The sequence below is a fragment of the Manacus vitellinus genome, unplaced genomic scaffold (genome assembly GCF_001715985.3).
Source record: "Manacus vitellinus isolate BGI_N305 unplaced genomic scaffold, ASM171598v3 scaffold_2_pilon, whole genome shotgun sequence".
NCBI lineage: Eukaryota > Metazoa > Chordata > Aves > Passeriformes > Pipridae > Manacus > Manacus vitellinus.
This window is the reverse complement of record NW_021940208.1, coordinates 9,104,420-9,121,786: the sequence shown is the minus strand read 5'-3', so window position 1 is coordinate 9,121,786 and position 17,367 is coordinate 9,104,420. Positions and strand designations below refer to the sequence as shown.

Genomic DNA, 17,367 nt, shown 5'->3' with positions numbered 1-17,367 from the left:
GGTTTGTATTTGATGCAACTTGTACCAAATGTCATAATCAGCATGGCAGGAGAAGAATATGACTCTAACAGCTGTGTTTGGTTAGACTGAAGTTGGGCTAAGGGGGTAGGCAATACTCAGGAACAAAAAGCTGTATTAAACAAAGAAAGAATTGTTCAGATTTTTAGATTAGGAAAACTGAATGAAATCTGACTTGTTGACAAAGTAGCAACAAGATAATCCAATCTGAATCTGTTAAAATCAGTCAAGATTTTCCAAATAATTCTAAAGTAAGTAAAAAGAAAAAGAGATGAAAAGGAAGGAGACAAAAGAGATAACTTTCTTATGCAAGAAAGAGAAAAGAAAGGAGCATAAGAAGGAGCATGGAAGTAGAAGAATATGAGGTTTATAGTTGAGAGAAGACTAGACTGACAGAGAGAGACGGAAAACAACCCACAACCTATAAAAGGAAAAAATAATATGTAAGACCAAAATGGTAAAACAGACACTTCTAGCCCTTCAAATGTTCCTTATGGGGCTTAGGATTTTCCTGTGGGGCTGTACTCTCTTTTTCCTCCTGTCCCACACGGTCCTACAGCATGGTTCTGAGAGAATGTCTGAACATATATGCATTTAAACATTTCATTATGGGCTTAAATGTGGTAAGAAAATCTAAATGTGTCTGATACGTGAGTCAAATGACAGAAGCAGAAAACATAAAATGCTTTTATTTCAAATAATGTGATTCCATAAATAATGTGGTTTTATAAGTAGCAACAGACTTCTTTTTAAGACACATAATCCTGCGATATTACATGTGCTAGCAGTAGTGACCCATTTTCCTCAAAAACATGACTAAATCAATGCTTTGACATTGCTTTGTGGACTTGTGAAGAAATACTGTCCCCTGTATGAAAAGGCAAATTTTGAACCAATTCTGTCATTAAAGATAAAAAGGCCATTTTTTTTTTTATTTCTGGTAGAAAAAGAAAGGAAATTAAAATCTGTATCCAGGATATTAACATAAATTCATAGCATCAACCAAATTGTATTCAATTAAATTTTTCCTTGACCTAGGCTGAAATGATTGTTAGTCTAATCTGTCATAAAAATATTATGGATTGCTTGTACTATGTCCATAAATTTCATAGTTTAGTTACACTCTTTGTGACTTCTTTTACTGTTTCATGTATTCCTTTTATGATTATGAATACTAGTTTCTGACTCAAGGGAATGGCCTGAAGTTGTGTCAGGGGAGGTTTAGGTTGGATATCAGGAAAAGGTTCTTCACCCAGAGGGTCGTTGGGCACTGGAACAGGTTTCCCAGGGAAGTGGTCACAGAACCAAGCCCCCCAGAGTTCAAGAGGCATTTGGATGATACTCTCAGGCATGTGGTGTCACTCTTGCAGATGATCCTGTGCAGGCCTAAGAGTTGGACTTGATGATCCTTATGGGTCCCTTACAACTCAGCATATTCTGTGATTCTGTGACCAATTATATAGTTTATATCTGTCATATCCCCTTCTAGATGTGTCTTTTACAAACCAAAAAAACCCAGACAGTTAATCCTTCCTTACAATGAATCTTTGATAAACTTGCAAACATTTCTAGTGCCCATGTTGCAACATTTCAAATTCCATTCTATCATTTAGAGACGTGAAGTTGAGAACTGCACAATAGTGAGGCTGTAGATCTTTCTGTCACACTTTTTTTCTCCTTGAGATTTTTTTTGTTTGTTCCTTATCACTTTTCTCACAATTCAGTTCTGTTTGCTGCTTTGCACTTGAGCTGACGTTCATCCACAATGACAGTTTAATCTCTTTACTGATAATATCTAATAAAGGTATGCTTTTAGGTTTAGGTGTTATATAAATTTGCAGTGGGTGACCTTATTGCCTCTTCACTCTGTTTCTATTATCACAATATCATTCTGCAGCTCTCCAGGATTAGTTTTTGTTTTAACTATTCTGAATGATTTTATATCAACAATCTTCTCTACCTCTCAGTTTATTTTGTTTCCATATAGTTTTTGTGTGGAATGGTGAAATCCCAGAAAAGTATTCTGTGGCTTGACTGACAATCTCTCAGTTCTTCAAAGTGTTCAGATGCTCCTATAACAGGTGGATTTTAAAATCAATTTTTAGTTAAAAATGGGGCTGTCCTTCAGTGTCTCCGAATAATTAATTGTTTTGACAACCTTTGATGAGTGACCTGTAAAGAACTACTTGAAATGAAAGCTCACAGTAGAACCTTGACTGTTCCTAATCGTATTCTCTCAGACTCCTCAGGAAAGTTATATACAGACTGAAGCAAGACTTCCCTGTTTAAAAGTTGTGTCTTTGATATATGACTGTGTAGTAAGACTACTGTATGTGATAAGTACAATCCTACTGATTGTACTTTTCTATGTATTTTCTATCAACACACTTGATACAGAAGTCAGATGTACTGTCTGACTCAGTAAGTAAGCTCCTCAGATGTTCCTAGGAGTCCCTTTTTTGAAAAAAAGCACCTTTTCTACTTACCCTCCTCCTAGTCCTGAGACTCAGTGAAGGAAAATAGTACATTCTGCCTCCTTCTATACAGAAGTCTGGACTTTGTGATTTGTTAGTATTTGTAATGTCAATATTTCTTCTAAAATTTCTTCTATTGAAACTTCAATTATGAGAACTTCAGTCTTGATAGGAGAACCTCCCTAGGTCCCCTTGTAGTGAACACTACTGAAAATAGTTCATTTATGTTTTATAGTGCAACCTTATATTCCTGAGGTGTTCCTTTTAAATCTCTGGCATCTTCTCACTGTTCATACTCACTGAAAGGTTTTGTGCTTCAATTAATTTAAAAAGGGGTGTTTTTGCTTTTGTGTGAGATTTTCTTCTGGAAAATAATTCTATTGAGCTGTCATATACTATTTAACATTTGACTTTTTTAGTCCTGAATAAAAATGCATCTTAAAATAGGATTAAATTATTCTTGCATTTAAAATAATACAGTAAGTCTGTACCCATCTGAGGGACAATATTATCTTTCAGATCTTATGTTTTTAACTTACAGTAACTCCCTTCAGTAAATGCAATTTGTACACGTACTGAATGCTCTTTGCAAGTCATGCCATTATTTCCTGTTCTTAATGAAATGCTGGTCTACTAATGCTTTATACCATGTCTTGTTCTTCTGGGTTATTGCTGCAATAGCACATGATGCGCCTGCAGGAACTGGCAGCAAATATATAAAAATTACAGAGCAATTGCTTGGTGTCACAATGAAAATTAGAAAACAAAAGTCTATTATTGCAAAGGGATATTTTTCATCATTATTATTTATGATCTTTGAGACTATGGAGGCCATTGCAGTTGCACAGCCATTAAGGGAATTATCAAGGCCTCACCTTCTCACATTACACTATAATTGCTTTGCTATGTCAGTGATACCTCCAGGGTCTTTGTCTTTCCAGCATTTGTTTTGGTCACTATGAGTCAGTAATGGTAAAACAACCACCATTTGCATTTTCATAAATGTTTTTGTTCATTTGTATCAGATGCTAAAAGGAACTTGAACTTTTAAGAAATATTGAAGCTTTGAGTTATGCGCACTAGAATCAATCTCTCTCAGGCTTATATACATAACTCTCTTTCAGAGGTTTGTTTAAGGCCATAAAAAATCCTCTCAGTCATTTTTTATTTCCAGTTATCAAACATGAAATACAACAATAAATAAAATTGATCAGCACAGAATAAAAACATAATATACGATTTTCAAGTGGTTAACAAATCACAGAGCTCACATGGTCTGAGCACTATAGAGCAATGCAATGCCATTCTCAATGCTGCCATGCTCTGCCTTCGCATGAAAATGGCTCCTTTCCGACAATCTTTTACCTTTCAATAGCTGACCTCCACAATTCTGTATTTCTTGGGCTAATTGCTTACTTTACACACTCTCTACTTTACAAGCTGTGTCTTTCATCAGAGTTCAGATCTGGGTATGAAAGTGATTGGTATAAAACACACAGCTTCAAAATAGATCTAGTTTACCAGATCTTGAAATTTTGTCTGGGATAAGAAAAGGATTTAAAAACCAAACTTTCCTGTTTGTTTGAGTAAATCTGGTGTTTACTCTGAAATGCATCATTCCATCTAACATTTCCCAGTGTCTGGGTCTCTGCCCTTTCAGCCGGGGTCTTCCTTGGCTATGGAAGATTTAAAAATTAATAATCCTCCTGTTCTGTCTCTGATTACCAAAGAAAATACAGATTCAAATGACTGAACATATCCCAGGGAAAAGCACAATTTTAACTTGTTAGAATCAGTGGCTTGTTAGTAACACAGGCAGAAAGGGAGCTCAATTTTTATAGAAGAGGTGATTTCCCTATTCTCTCCTTCAGATATTTTTTAGAAAAATGCAGTTATCACAAAGTAACTGTTCTCCAACTCTAGTAAAAAAAAAATAAATCAGAAAATCAGGTTTATTTTTAATAAGTGGTTTCATTTAATAAGTTGTTCCTCCAACTTTACTGTAAATCTGTGACTTGAGTTCAAATCTCTGCTATTCAGTGTCCTATGAACCTAAGCTATAATGTCTGCATTTAATTTTTCTATGAAAAAAATAGAGATGACATAATAATGTGACGAATACTGATTGTGAGAGGCTCAGATATCACAGGAATAGATGTAATTTTCAAGCAGTTATAGATATTACTACAGCTAAAATTCTTTATATTACCCCCTCTGGACCATTTAATGGAAATGGAGAATGGAATAAAGTAGTAAGATCAGTTCCTGGTTTTCCATCCTTTTAGCTAAGAACAAGGGAAAGAGCTACAAAGAGAATATCAGACATTACCACTTTGAAAAGGACTACTCCACCTCTTCATCTAGCCTGCCACTCCATGACTTTTACAACCTTAGATGAAGAGCATAGAAAAAATGTGAGCCTACGACTGTATCCATACAATAAGAATTTTTTCCTTCATGGAGGAAAAAAATCAGATTGCTGACAAATCATGACACATCGTCTTACTCTGGCTGTGTAAAGGTTAACACTTCTTTTTCAATAATCTTCCAGATTTTAACTACCCTCTTGAATCTCCCAGAAGATGGTGGCTCCTTAAATCATTTCATCTAAAATGGTTTGGGTTTGTTTTAAACTGTTTAAGTAATAGCTCTTTAACTTCCTTTGGAACCTAATTTTCAATGGAACAGGTTACAGGAAATACTTGAATAAATGACTGCTAGACATTTAAGACAGCAGCTAGAAAAGGTTATAAGATTCCTGGCTAAGCATCATCAGAGTTCTAGGGATAAAATGAAAGCCAAATATTTCCTGTACTCAGGAGAAGGATTAGGCACGGATTGATACTTATCATTATTTTATAAGCAAATGATACAACCCCCCATTCAATGATTAAGAGTGTTTGAGAACTTTGGGTGAAGTCTTAATCAGACAGTATAGAATAGTTAATCTAGGGTGTTCCTCGCAATTTGTGGGAAACCTCTTCAAGAGTGATGAATTTGTCCTGCTGCATAAGAATTCCCTAATAATTTTACAAATGAGAAGTTGAGTTTCCTACCACATTGTAATGATGATCTGTTGTGTGAATATGTATCCAAACTCAAGAAAATTTTGACTAAGAAAATACTGCAGAAATTATCATGCATAATTTCTTGTCTCATCAATAATCTGCGATGAAAACTAGGGTTGTCTATGGTTGTCCTAGTTAGAGCAGCCCAGACCAGTTCATCACTGTGCGGGTGTAACCCAAACTGTGTATTCTACACCCTCTATGTCATTTCCCAGGAGCTGTTAACAATAGACCATTTGCAGCAGCTGCCCAGAGCACACCTGACTCATCAGGCTATAAGCTGGTTGTTAAGAAGTCTGTGAGACAGGAGCGATGTTCCTATCCTCACACCAATGACACAGGCGTGATAACTCCCCTGCAGGGAGTCATTAGCACCTCCACACCCAGCCTGAGGGGTCATGTCTGCTAATGGACCACCAAGGATTCCAAAAATATTTCATGACTCACAATCACCCGTTGCGGAACTCCCTGCCCTGGGGGAGGTACTGGGCATTCCCACTTGAATCTGAGTGTATATCATCTTGGGGTCTTGAAGACTTGTGGGCCCCACTTGTTGGATCCAAAGGAGGACCAGAACCTCAACCAGACTGCGGTCACCACCCTCAACCAGACTGTGACCAGCACTCTCACAAACAGGTTTTTTTTCTCCTTTTACTTTGGACTCAGGGGACCATGCGGGGCTCAGCATGAGGGCGAACGAACACCATTTTGTTCGTGCCCCAGGGTGCTGGGTTATACATCTGCGTTTTGTGGGTTAAAACCAATTGTTTGTCCATATAATTGTATTTATTGTATGATTTTTATTAAATTGTTACTCTGACTTATAATCTCTTTTGAGTTGTGTTCATTTCTCCTGCCGGTTTACCTTTAAACCAGCACAATAGTGTGGATCTTTTTGTGACAAATGAATATTTAGCATTTTCCCTGAAGACCAGCACCATTAAATGTCTCCAGATATTTATTTGGAAAGAGAGCCCTGAATACATACATTTACAATGACAGTAAATTGACAGCAAAACTGAATTAATTCAAGTATAATGATGATACCCACCATTATATTGACTGCAGCAGGGATTTTCAATGCACTGGGAAGAACTTATTGACTCATCTGCTATTAATCTTATTCTAAATGGAAGGCCCAGTGCTTGGTGTAAATCTCTAAAAATTAACTGTGGGAGTGGTTGTTTTAAGATAACTGTCCACAGCATTCCTTCCACTTCTTCCAAGTTTTGAGCTACAAATTTACCATTTGAGAAGCCCTAAAGAAGCTCATGTGAAATTGCATTCTGCAATGCACTGAATAATACAGGGCTCTGATGTTTTCATACCTTAGAGAGCAAATCCTATTACACATCACTGGATGGAAAGAGGTCTTTATTGGAATATATTCTAATATCAAATAAAATTTAGTAATTAAGTTTCTGGAACAAAAATCATAATGAATATAGTGTAAGAAGAGCAATAAAGGTAAAGTGTAGGGCAATAAAGGTAAAAAAAGGTCAGATTCAAGTGAAAAAAATGAACTAAAGTTTAAACAAAACTTTCCTGTTCCCACTTTAAAATCCATCTTTTAATTGTACTCTATTTCACCAGTTCAGCAGTTACACTCTAAACTTTGTCTAGAAAGTCCTTTCTAGAAATAGCATTACTATCTTAATAATATTTTATTATTTATAACTAGTAAAATGTCATGTATGTAAGTCATATATACAGAATAGTTTCCTACCTCTCTTAAACATTGAATAAAACTGAAAACACTTCATTTTCAATTGAAAGTGAGTGTGTTATGGTTCAAATAGTGAGAACTGTGGCCAAACCCTAAAGGTACAAGAGCAATGAGGTAGTCTCAGAATAAGCAACAAGAGAAACAATGGTATTTTCTCTAGTTTTTCAAATGAGAGGCCAAAATTTCTGGTGTAAAGATTTGGCTGCAGAGGTCTCTGTTTACCTGTATTTGAAAATGTTTGGAAGCAGCAACTATGACCAAGGCTGCTGTCTCTGTCTACGTAGAAAAGTCTTTACTGAATCAGAACCTAGACTTCAATCCATCAAATTTCCCATATAGATGTAAAGTGGTATCTAAGCTCTTCTTCTAAATTCAGCACATCTGGCTATTGGACAAAAACAAACTTACCCTTTGAACATTCAGAGATGAGTGGGGGCGTCTGAATGGGTGGTATACAACTTTCCAGTATGAAGATTTGTGCATATATAGTTGTATGGAAACATGAAAACCTGAACATTTTCACCAACTGTGTATATAGATAATTTTTCTGAGCAGCCATGCATATCAAGAAAAATCAGTACTCACTACACTAGATAATATAACAACTTGTTTGAGAGGTCTAAGAATATAAGTCAACAAAACCCCAAAGAACTATCACTGGGGTTTTTTTGTTCCATTTTGTTTTTAAAGGGGAGGAGATCATGTTGAATTTGGAAAAAGAAGTCTGTGGTTTCACTTCCTTTCAGGCATCAGTGGCCAATGTTTACTGTTCCTCTTTTCCAATGGCCTGATGTTCACCCAGGATAAGCTCACAAAAGATATTAAAAAACCTGTGAAACACTATTTAACTAAATGATTAGGAGGAGGATCTAATTTTCATGGGGTTTCTAATTATCTTCCTGATGGTATGTTCACAGTTCTTGAAGAACCTAATTTCTCCTGTAATAGATGACATAATTGTTAGCACTTCAAATATGACCTTAAGTTTCATTTTTTTCCCTTGAACCCTGCATGATTCTTTTACAAGATGAAAACAAAATATCCCCTTTCCAGCTGTGTGCCAAAAGTGTCAAAACTGTTGTGGTATCCAGAGAGAGTATTTGCTTTGTTTCTGATCAATTAGAACACTACTGCATGAAGTAGTGTTTCTCTAATATTCATGGTATGTAATTAAATGGAAAAAGGTTCCTAAATAAGAAGTGTTTTTCAGTTGAGACTCCTCATATAACCATTCAAATACAAGTACTTATTATTCCCTCAATATGAAAGATCAAAGTAACAATAATATTTCTCCTCCTTTAGCAACAACTATCCATTGTTTTAGACCCAACAGTAACAAATTATTCTGTTATAAATTTGCTGTAGTTCTAACTTCGAACAAAACTCCTGCTGTTCACAATCAAATTATTTCGCTATGTTGACAAGAATTCCAAACTGACAGTGCCGTGCTCCACGACTGCAAAGCAGCAGTCACTTGTGAATTTGTATCTAAGATCCTGAGACAGTAAGATGAATAACATCCAGTATGACCATTCTTAAGAATCTGAAACCATTCACAAGTGTAAATGTTATTTTCATTCTCAATTTGCACAAATTTTAATTCAGTCACCATTAATTAAAATATTACCAACACACTTTGGTCTGAAGTCTTAAGAGTTACAGTTTGATGCAACATCTTTCCTAATCCTGAGTTGAATTTAGAGGAATATTTTTTCTCAAGTTCATTTATTTTATGGTTTGTATACTCTGTGTATGGATCAATTAACTCTTTCCTTTGTGCAGGTTCCATAAATCATCAGGAGAAGAAGCAAAAGAAAAAACATGAGTGAGGATGTGGAAGATGATACATCTAGAATCTTGAAATACTTTAGCTATTAAAAGTAACAACTTCATTTCCAACAGAGAGTGTTTCTGTAAACTAGTGGAAAAACTTAGCAATTAAAACTCCTTTAAAGCAGACTAAATTCAAGAAAACTTTCACAGTGGAATAGTTCTTTCTCTACACTGAATCCTGGAATCTTTTCCAAACCTTCTCCAGTTTTCTTCCTGTAATACTCTCCTGGGTCCAACCCTTTTATATTGTGGAAAGACCATCCCAGGTGGTTTTCTCTATACCTTTTTTTAGGTTAAATGCTTTACAAAATAGTGTGTTTTAACTTTTGTGTGCTGTTTGATAGTGCTCTTAACTATGCTACAATCCCTATAAAACACTCTGTAAAAGGTTTATTGTATAGGAGCCCTCTATAAAATTCTCTGCCTACTTATAGATTTTCCTACCTATGGGTAAGGACCACTGGTGCTGACTGTAATAGCTTTTCTAAATAGAAAGAAATGTTACCATTTTTTGGAAAAAACCACCAACCAACCAAACAACCCTCCCCCATCCTATTTTATATATATATATGTACATATATATATGTATTTTTCTTTTCTTTTTCTTTTTTGTTAATTATAATATGACTACACTGAAGTTTCTTAACCCTGATTTTCATCCTATTATTTTTGTCAACATTGCAGTGGGATCTTGGCACAAGAGCAGAACAAAAGAGACAAAAAGTACTAAATACTTGTAACCCATGATGGATGTATTGTTACTAGAGGAAAGCAGAGACTAGGTGAAGTCTTTTCAGTTTTCATAGTGATCCATTATTAAAATATCTCACTACAATTTTAGGGGAGAAACAACATGTTTACTACAGGGTAATGGCTGACCAGGGACATTACCATTTTATCAGTCTTCCCCTAGAGCAAACCTTGCATACCCTGATGTCTTTGTCAGTGCTACCTGTCTTTGTACACTGCTAAAGGACTAACTTGATTTTGACTAGACAGTTTGACTCTGTTAAAAAAAAAATCAAAGTAGGATCATTTCAGCTTTGAGTTCTGTCCTGGAGTAGTAAGAAGAGTTCCCATAGTTCCCAAATAGTTTTTTTGGACTTGCACAATTCAAATACAAGAGGTGACTGCACAATCTTGCAGTATAATCCACATGAAACACGAAGCCTACAAGGTTGGAAACTCCAGAAAAGCTGGCACAATTAAGTCACAGCTGAGTTTAACCTCAACGAAGATATTCAGGCCATATTTGCTCATGGAAAATTAGAAATGAACATTCTTAGTACCTTGAAAATTCTATGTTCTATCACAATGGGAGACTGTTAATCTCATTTAATTAATCAATAGAGTTAGGGCAGACAAAATTCAGTTCACAGACTATGATGACATGGAAAAAAAGTTAAAAGTCAAGGTCTGCATTCAGTTACATGAGAATACATCTGGTCAGACATACTGACCTCTGTTGAGGATAAACTAATTTGCTCTACTGGTACACAGTAGAAAACATCCTCTGATGTCTGAAATTGTACAGGTTCTCCAATTTTTTTTTCTAGAAATGTCACCATAGCAAAGCCAATAGGCAGTATTTACACAGAAATAAAATGAAGAATTACTTAATTCTCTCTTTTACAGTAATAAAGTTAACATATTTTCAAGAGAAATAAAGAAGATAAAAAAAGGGAAAAACCCTGGAATCTTATGCTATCAAACATCAATTTTTTTCTACTCCCTAGGTTTCTTCTTCCTAAATTTGAAGAGACTTACTGTTGTTTTTATGAGTCAAGATAATTTACTGCTCCCAATCAGCATCCAAACCTGCAAAGATCCATTTTAAAAATGCTGTTTATTATTTGTAAACAGTTATTAAATAACTCCTCAAAGTTTGTAATGCATTAAAAGGAAGTTAATGAAATGATGCATAATTTTTTTTCCAGCTAAATTTTTTTCTCCTCAGATAGAGTTTTAGAGTGTTTTTATAACCCAGCTTGAAGTGAAATTGAATTATATAAAATGACTGATTGTCAGGGACATCTGAACAAATGAGATAGTCATTTTATTCAGAATTCATTGAAAGATTTCTTGATGTTTTTATTTAATTTGCTTCATATCAAGGAGCTAAGTTTCCCTTTGAGACATATCACAAAAGAAATAAAAGATTAATAAAATCCCAGGAAGTTCTTACAATCTTTCAGAATTTGACATAATGCCTTAATATTATTCTGTTTCTTCTCCTAGATAAATGGATACCAATGTTGTCATTGGAGTGTTTTTCATCACAAGCTGTCTAGTCCTCTAGTACCTGGGTACAGGTACTGTATATACATCAAAATCCAAGAATTATGATAAGTATATCAATTAGAATATTTTTAGTTAATGATACATATGTCTAGAGAATATAGATTATATAAATGGTTTTATTTATATAGTGCCACTTGTAAAAGCTGTTTAAAACCACAAGCTCTTCCTGTAGTTTCTAGTAAATGTGCCGACTGTATACGATAATGTGAGTTATGATACCAACCATTGGAACTCAGAAAGCTGTATGATTTTTAAACCTACGTGAATATTTGAAAAGTTAAAAATTATTCAAGTAATTTTATAATAAAAAAGCTTAAAAAGCCATATTCAAAATCATATAGCATGACTCAGCAAACACAGAGTCAAGTGTATTTTCAAGTACTTGGATGTTTGTTTTAATGCCATTCTTAATTTCTCACTTCCTTCACAGAATCACAGAATCACAGAATATGCTGAGCTGGAAGGGACCCATAAGGATCATCAAGTCCAACTCTTAGGCCTCCACAGGACCATCCCCATCTCAGACACAGTATGTGCCCGAAAGTATTGTCCAAACACTTCTTGAACTCTGGGGGGCTTGGTTCTGTGACCACTTCCCTGGTGAGCCTGTTCCAGTGCCCAGCCACCCTCTGGTGAAAAACCTTTTCCTAATATTCAACCTAAATCTCTCCTGACACAGCTTCAGGCCATTCCCTTGGGTCCTGTTGCAGAGAGGACATCAGTGCCTGCCCCTCCTTTTCCCCTCACAAGGAAGTTTTAGACTGCAATGAGGTCTCCCCTCAGTCTCCTCTTCTCCAGACTGAACAGACCAAGTGACCTCAGCCGCTTCTCATATGGCTTTCCTCAAGGCCCTTCACCATCTTCTTTCTTCACAAATTATTTTAATTTTCTTTAACTGATGAACACTTCTTTTCAGCAGTTATCCCATATTTTGGATGTATATTTTAAAAATTTTGTCATCACCCTTTAATATTTGTCAATGAACAGGGCAATATAACCCAAGGCTATTTCTATCAAAATGAAAAAGTACAGTACAATTAATGGAAATTTTTTATTTTAATCCCAGATAGTTTACAAAAGATCCATATTATTGCATTCTATGGAGGGGGTAGACCAAGGCAGATGTCTTAAATCATAAATATGATGTAACAATCAGAATTTTCCTTAATATTTTTTCAAGGTAGGTTTATGGAGACTGCAAGATTAGGAAGAAAATTGGCGTTTCTTCACTGAGAAACTTTCACAGCCATAAAGGAAAGCAAGCAATTTACTAAGAAATATTAAAGAACTTCATGACAACAAAGGAGCTTTTCAGAAATCCCAACAGATTAAAATTAAGGCATGGAAGCCTAGTGGAAATTCATTCCTGTGAAAAAATGAATCAGCAAACTCGGAAACTGTGTAGGAGCTGTTCATCTGTGTGCAAATGCTTCCCCAATACTCCAGAACAGTTCAGAAGGCTGGATTATCACCGTGGTGTGACATCCATGAAACACGAATTTGCTGAAGGCTGGTATATACTATCCACTTGAAATTTAAGAAAATCTGCAGTTTTCCTTCATAGATTTTGGTTCTTAGCTCAGTGGTGTAAACTGCTGCTTTTATCTTTATTTACTCTCTCCATTTCTTACACTATATTGTATGCCTATGGATTGTTAGTGCAAGATGGATAATTAATCTGTTTAATTTCTGCAAAAAATGGAACCTAATAAAAACATGAAGAAATTTCATAAAGAATAAATAGAGCAAGATATGAATAATAAATATGAAAATAAAATTCTGTATTTTTTTTTTCCTCAGAGTTCAAACTGCTTAAAAAGGCAGTCAATGTTTGGGTTTTTTAACTTTGAGAGGTTGATATCAAGAAGATCAAGTTCACTATTTAAGTCAGTAAAATTAAACAGCTGAAACTCAGTAATTAGCATAGGTACTAAACTAGCAAAAGCAAATAGGAAGTGATACAATAAAACATGCAGCTTTTTGCTGAAGAGACTGCATACTATGCAGATGAAAATTTAAATTTGCTACAGTGAATAAACATTAACCTAATTTCATGCTAATTAGGTGAACATACTTTTAATTTGCACTTACATTTGTGTTTAAATCCAGCTTTTGGAATGTGTCTCCAGCATAGGACTAGTCTTAGTACTATAAAAAGATATAAGTAAGACAAAAGACTCTCTCTCAAAATTTTCTTTCTTTCTCTGTTTCATTTATGTAGGTATGGATTCACATATGCTAACATGTATCTGTGAAGAACCAGAAATCATAATGAAATGTGGAATATCTTGGAAAAAAAGAAAATATAGGCACCTGTGGAATTATTATTCTCAAAAATATCTTTTTTTTTACAGAAAACGAAAGAAAAAAATCAGTTATAACGCAATAAATTGCAATACTTTTTGTTGCAAAAGAGCAAATGACAGAGTTGCCTCCATAGGTAAATATATACCAACAGAATCAGAGCTACATATCATTTATATTGCAATGTCATGTGCTCCATAAGAAGTATTATTGGAAGATTTTTTCTTTTGATCTTTGGGAAAAAAAACTAAGGCAATTTTTTTGTAATAAGATTTAGGTACTTATTTACAGAAAAAAATACTGCGGTTATATGCCTTGATGAAATTCAAAACTACCTGGGTACCGTAGTAGTCAAAGCTGTTATACTTATCTTGGTGGTACTCAATTAATAGGTTGAATTGGAATCTGGAAGTTTAACAGCTCTTCAATCCAGCAGGATTGTAAAACAGGCAAAGTTTTAAGCAACACAACCTCTGTTCAGTTGTGCAACTATGTGTGCCTTGTGTCATCTGAGATCATAGAATCACAAAATCATCCATGTTGGAAGAGACCTTCAAGATCATCTAGTCCAACTGAATGCAGCACCACTAATTGCCCTTAAACCATATCCCCAAGTGCCACATCCAGAATCTTCTTCAACTCTTCTAGAGATGGGGACTCCACCACTTCCCTGGGCAACATATTCCGATGTCTAACGACGCTGTCAGATAAAACTCTTTTTCTAATGTCTATTCTGAACCTCCCCTAGAGTAATTTAAGGCCATTTTCTTTTGTCCTTTGAGATGTGGCAGGAGAAACTGACCCCCACCTCTCTACAGCCTCCTTTCAGGTAGTTGTAGAGAGCAATGAGGTCCTCCTTGAGCCTCCTTTTCTCCAGGCTAAACAATCCCAGATCTCTCAGCTGCTACTCATAGGACATGTTTCCTGGAATTTTCAGTAGCTTCATTTCTTTTCTCTGGACTTGCTCCAGCACCTTAACATCCTTTTTGAAGTGAGGAGCCCAGAACTGGATGCAGTACTTGAGGTGTGACCTCATCAGTGTCGAGTACAGGGGGACAACTACTTCCCTAGCCCTGCTGGCCACATTATCCTTGATACAGGATGAGATACCATTGTCTTTCTTGGCCACCTGAGTATGCTGCTGGCTCATTTTCAGCCACTGTTGACTAGCACTCCGAGGTCTTCTTCCTCTTGGCAACTCTCAAGCCACTCTGCCTCCAGCCCATACCGCTGCCTGGGGTTGTTGTGATCCAAGTGCAAAACCCGACACTTGGTCTTGTTGAACATTGTGCAGATGTCCTCAGCCCATATACCCAGCCTATTCAGATCCCTCTGAAGGGCCTTCCTGCCTTTCAGCAGATCAACATTCCCACCCACCTTGGTGTCATCTCTAAACTGACTAAGGGTGCACTTCATCCCCTCATCCAAAGCATTGACAAAGATATTAAAAAGGACCAAACACAGTGCTGAACCCTGGGGAACTGCACCAGTGACTGGCAGCCAACTCAGTGTAGCACCAGTCACCACCACTCTCTGGGCTTGGCCATGTAAAGAGTTTTTCACCCAGCATGCACCACCTGTTCAAGACATGAGCTGCCAGTTTCTCCAGGAGAATACCATAGGAGATGGTGTCAAATACTTTACTGAAGTCTAGGGAGGCAAAATCCATCGCCTTTCCTTATCCACTAATCGGGCCACATTGTGATAGAAGGAGATCAGCTTGGTCAAGCATGACCTGCCTTTCCTAAAACCATGTCAGGCTGGCCTGATACCCTGGTTGTCCTGTGCATGCTGTGTGATTGCACTCAGGATGATCTACTCCATGACTTTCCCTAGTGCTTAGGTCAGTCTCACATGCCTATGGTTCCCTGGATCATCCTTCCAACCCTTCTTGTAAATGGGCCTTATATTTGCTAATTTCCAGTTAACTGGGACTTCTCTGGATAACCAGGACTTCTGGTAAATGATTGAAAGTATCTTGGTGAGCTCTTTCGTCAGCTCCATTATTACTGTTGGGTGCATCCCACCCAGGCCCATAGACTTGTGGGTGTCAAACTGGCATAGTAGGTCACTAACCATTCCGTCCTGAGTTGCCAGGGCCTCACTCAACTCCACATCACTATCTTCCAGCTCTGGGAGTTGGGTGTCCTGAGGACAACTGGTTTTGGTATTAAAAACTGAGGTGAAGAAGACGTTGAGTACTTCAGCCTCTTCATCATTCCCTGATGCTCTGCTACCTTCTGTACCCAGCAAAGGATGGAGACTCTCCTTAGCCCTCCTCTTGTTGCTGATGTTTTGATATAAACTTTTTTAATTGTCTTTAACCACAGTGGCCAAATGCACAAATGATCTCCTGGCGTCCTGCAGCTGGCCTGTATGCTTCATGTGGTATTTGTCAGTGCCTTGGGGATGTCTCAGTGCCTGAGAGTATCTCGGTGTGGCAGTGGCCACTTGGGTGGAGGCAACTGAACTGAGCCCTAAGGAAACAGACATTGTGAGAAAGGAGGTGGTGCCTCTCTCTGTCAGTGACAGAACACCAGAATAGCAAGGTGGAGTAACTGTTCTAAACAAAATACATAGGAGTTGTCAGCTTGCGCCTCAGCCATCACAGCTGTAAAAATTTTCACAACTGTTGGATGTTTTAAAAGAAACCGCCTCCATGAAAAGCTTTCCTTTGCCAACTGCTACAGTAAATGCATGTATATACTGAAAAACAATTAAGTCATGGTTCTTAATTGGAGTATTTTTGGCTTAGTATTTTTGCTTTCGTGTAGTACCCAGAAATAAGACCTTTCTTACCATCATTTCTCAATGTCAGAGGTGTAGGAGGACTCAAAACTCTGGCATTTGTCACTGTGTTTTTTACCAGGCATATATAACTGCCAACATCGGATGTTTGCACCTTGGAGATGTAGAGATTGCCTGTCTCCTGAGAGATGAAGCGTCTGCTGTCTTCTGCCACAAAAGATGGGAATTCATTAAATACCCAGCTATAGATGATCTCTAAAAGAACATGGAAAGAAAATAAGAGAAAGTAATTACAGAAACAATACTGTGTCATGTTAATAGATACAATAAGTAAATGTTCTCTAGCTTTATTTCAACAATCTAGGGGGAAAAAGTAAAAGGTTTTCAAAACTTTTTGTTTGATTATTTTAGAATTAAGGGAATATTTTTTTTACAACCCTTGGGATTTTGAAAATGGCATAAACTTTGCAGCCACAAGTTCCCTGGAAAGACAGATTTAGTTGAGATCGGACTCAGAAAACAGCAATAAAATATTATATAATTCTCTTTTATAGTCTTTCAGGTCAAACCAAAAATAATATACAAAGAATTCTTTTCTCAGCTTGTTCAGATTTGCAGTGAAATGTATCAGGATGTTCCCTATAGAGCTATAGATGACTTCTGCAAATGTGTGGATAAACAGTTTTTATTCTGAATATCTGTTTTTAAAATCACCAGATTCTAATAACTCTTTAGCCTACCTTGTAGGTAACATTACTGTCCTACACTTCTGTCTTTTATATCTGCTTCACTGAAGAATTTCTGAACCCTTCCTTTAAGCAGCTTAAATCCCTACAATCGATGAATAATTCCTTAAACCAAAGCTAAAAACCAGTTGTTTTTAAAAATGGCAATT

General features: G+C 36.5%; 1 protein-coding gene across 2 annotated transcripts in view; it reads right to left on the bottom strand.

The window, feature by feature from the left end:
* Positions 1-17,367, bottom strand: part of CNTN5 (contactin 5) — a 430,795-nt gene that overhangs the window by 139,925 nt on the left and 273,503 nt on the right. For both annotated transcript variants that reach the window (XM_018071482.2, XM_018071483.2), the window contains one exon: positions 16,524-16,727. In XM_018071482.2, coding sequence (XP_017926971.1) covers positions 16,524-16,727 — 204 coding nt within the window. The remainder of the gene's footprint in view (positions 1-16,523; positions 16,728-17,367) is intronic.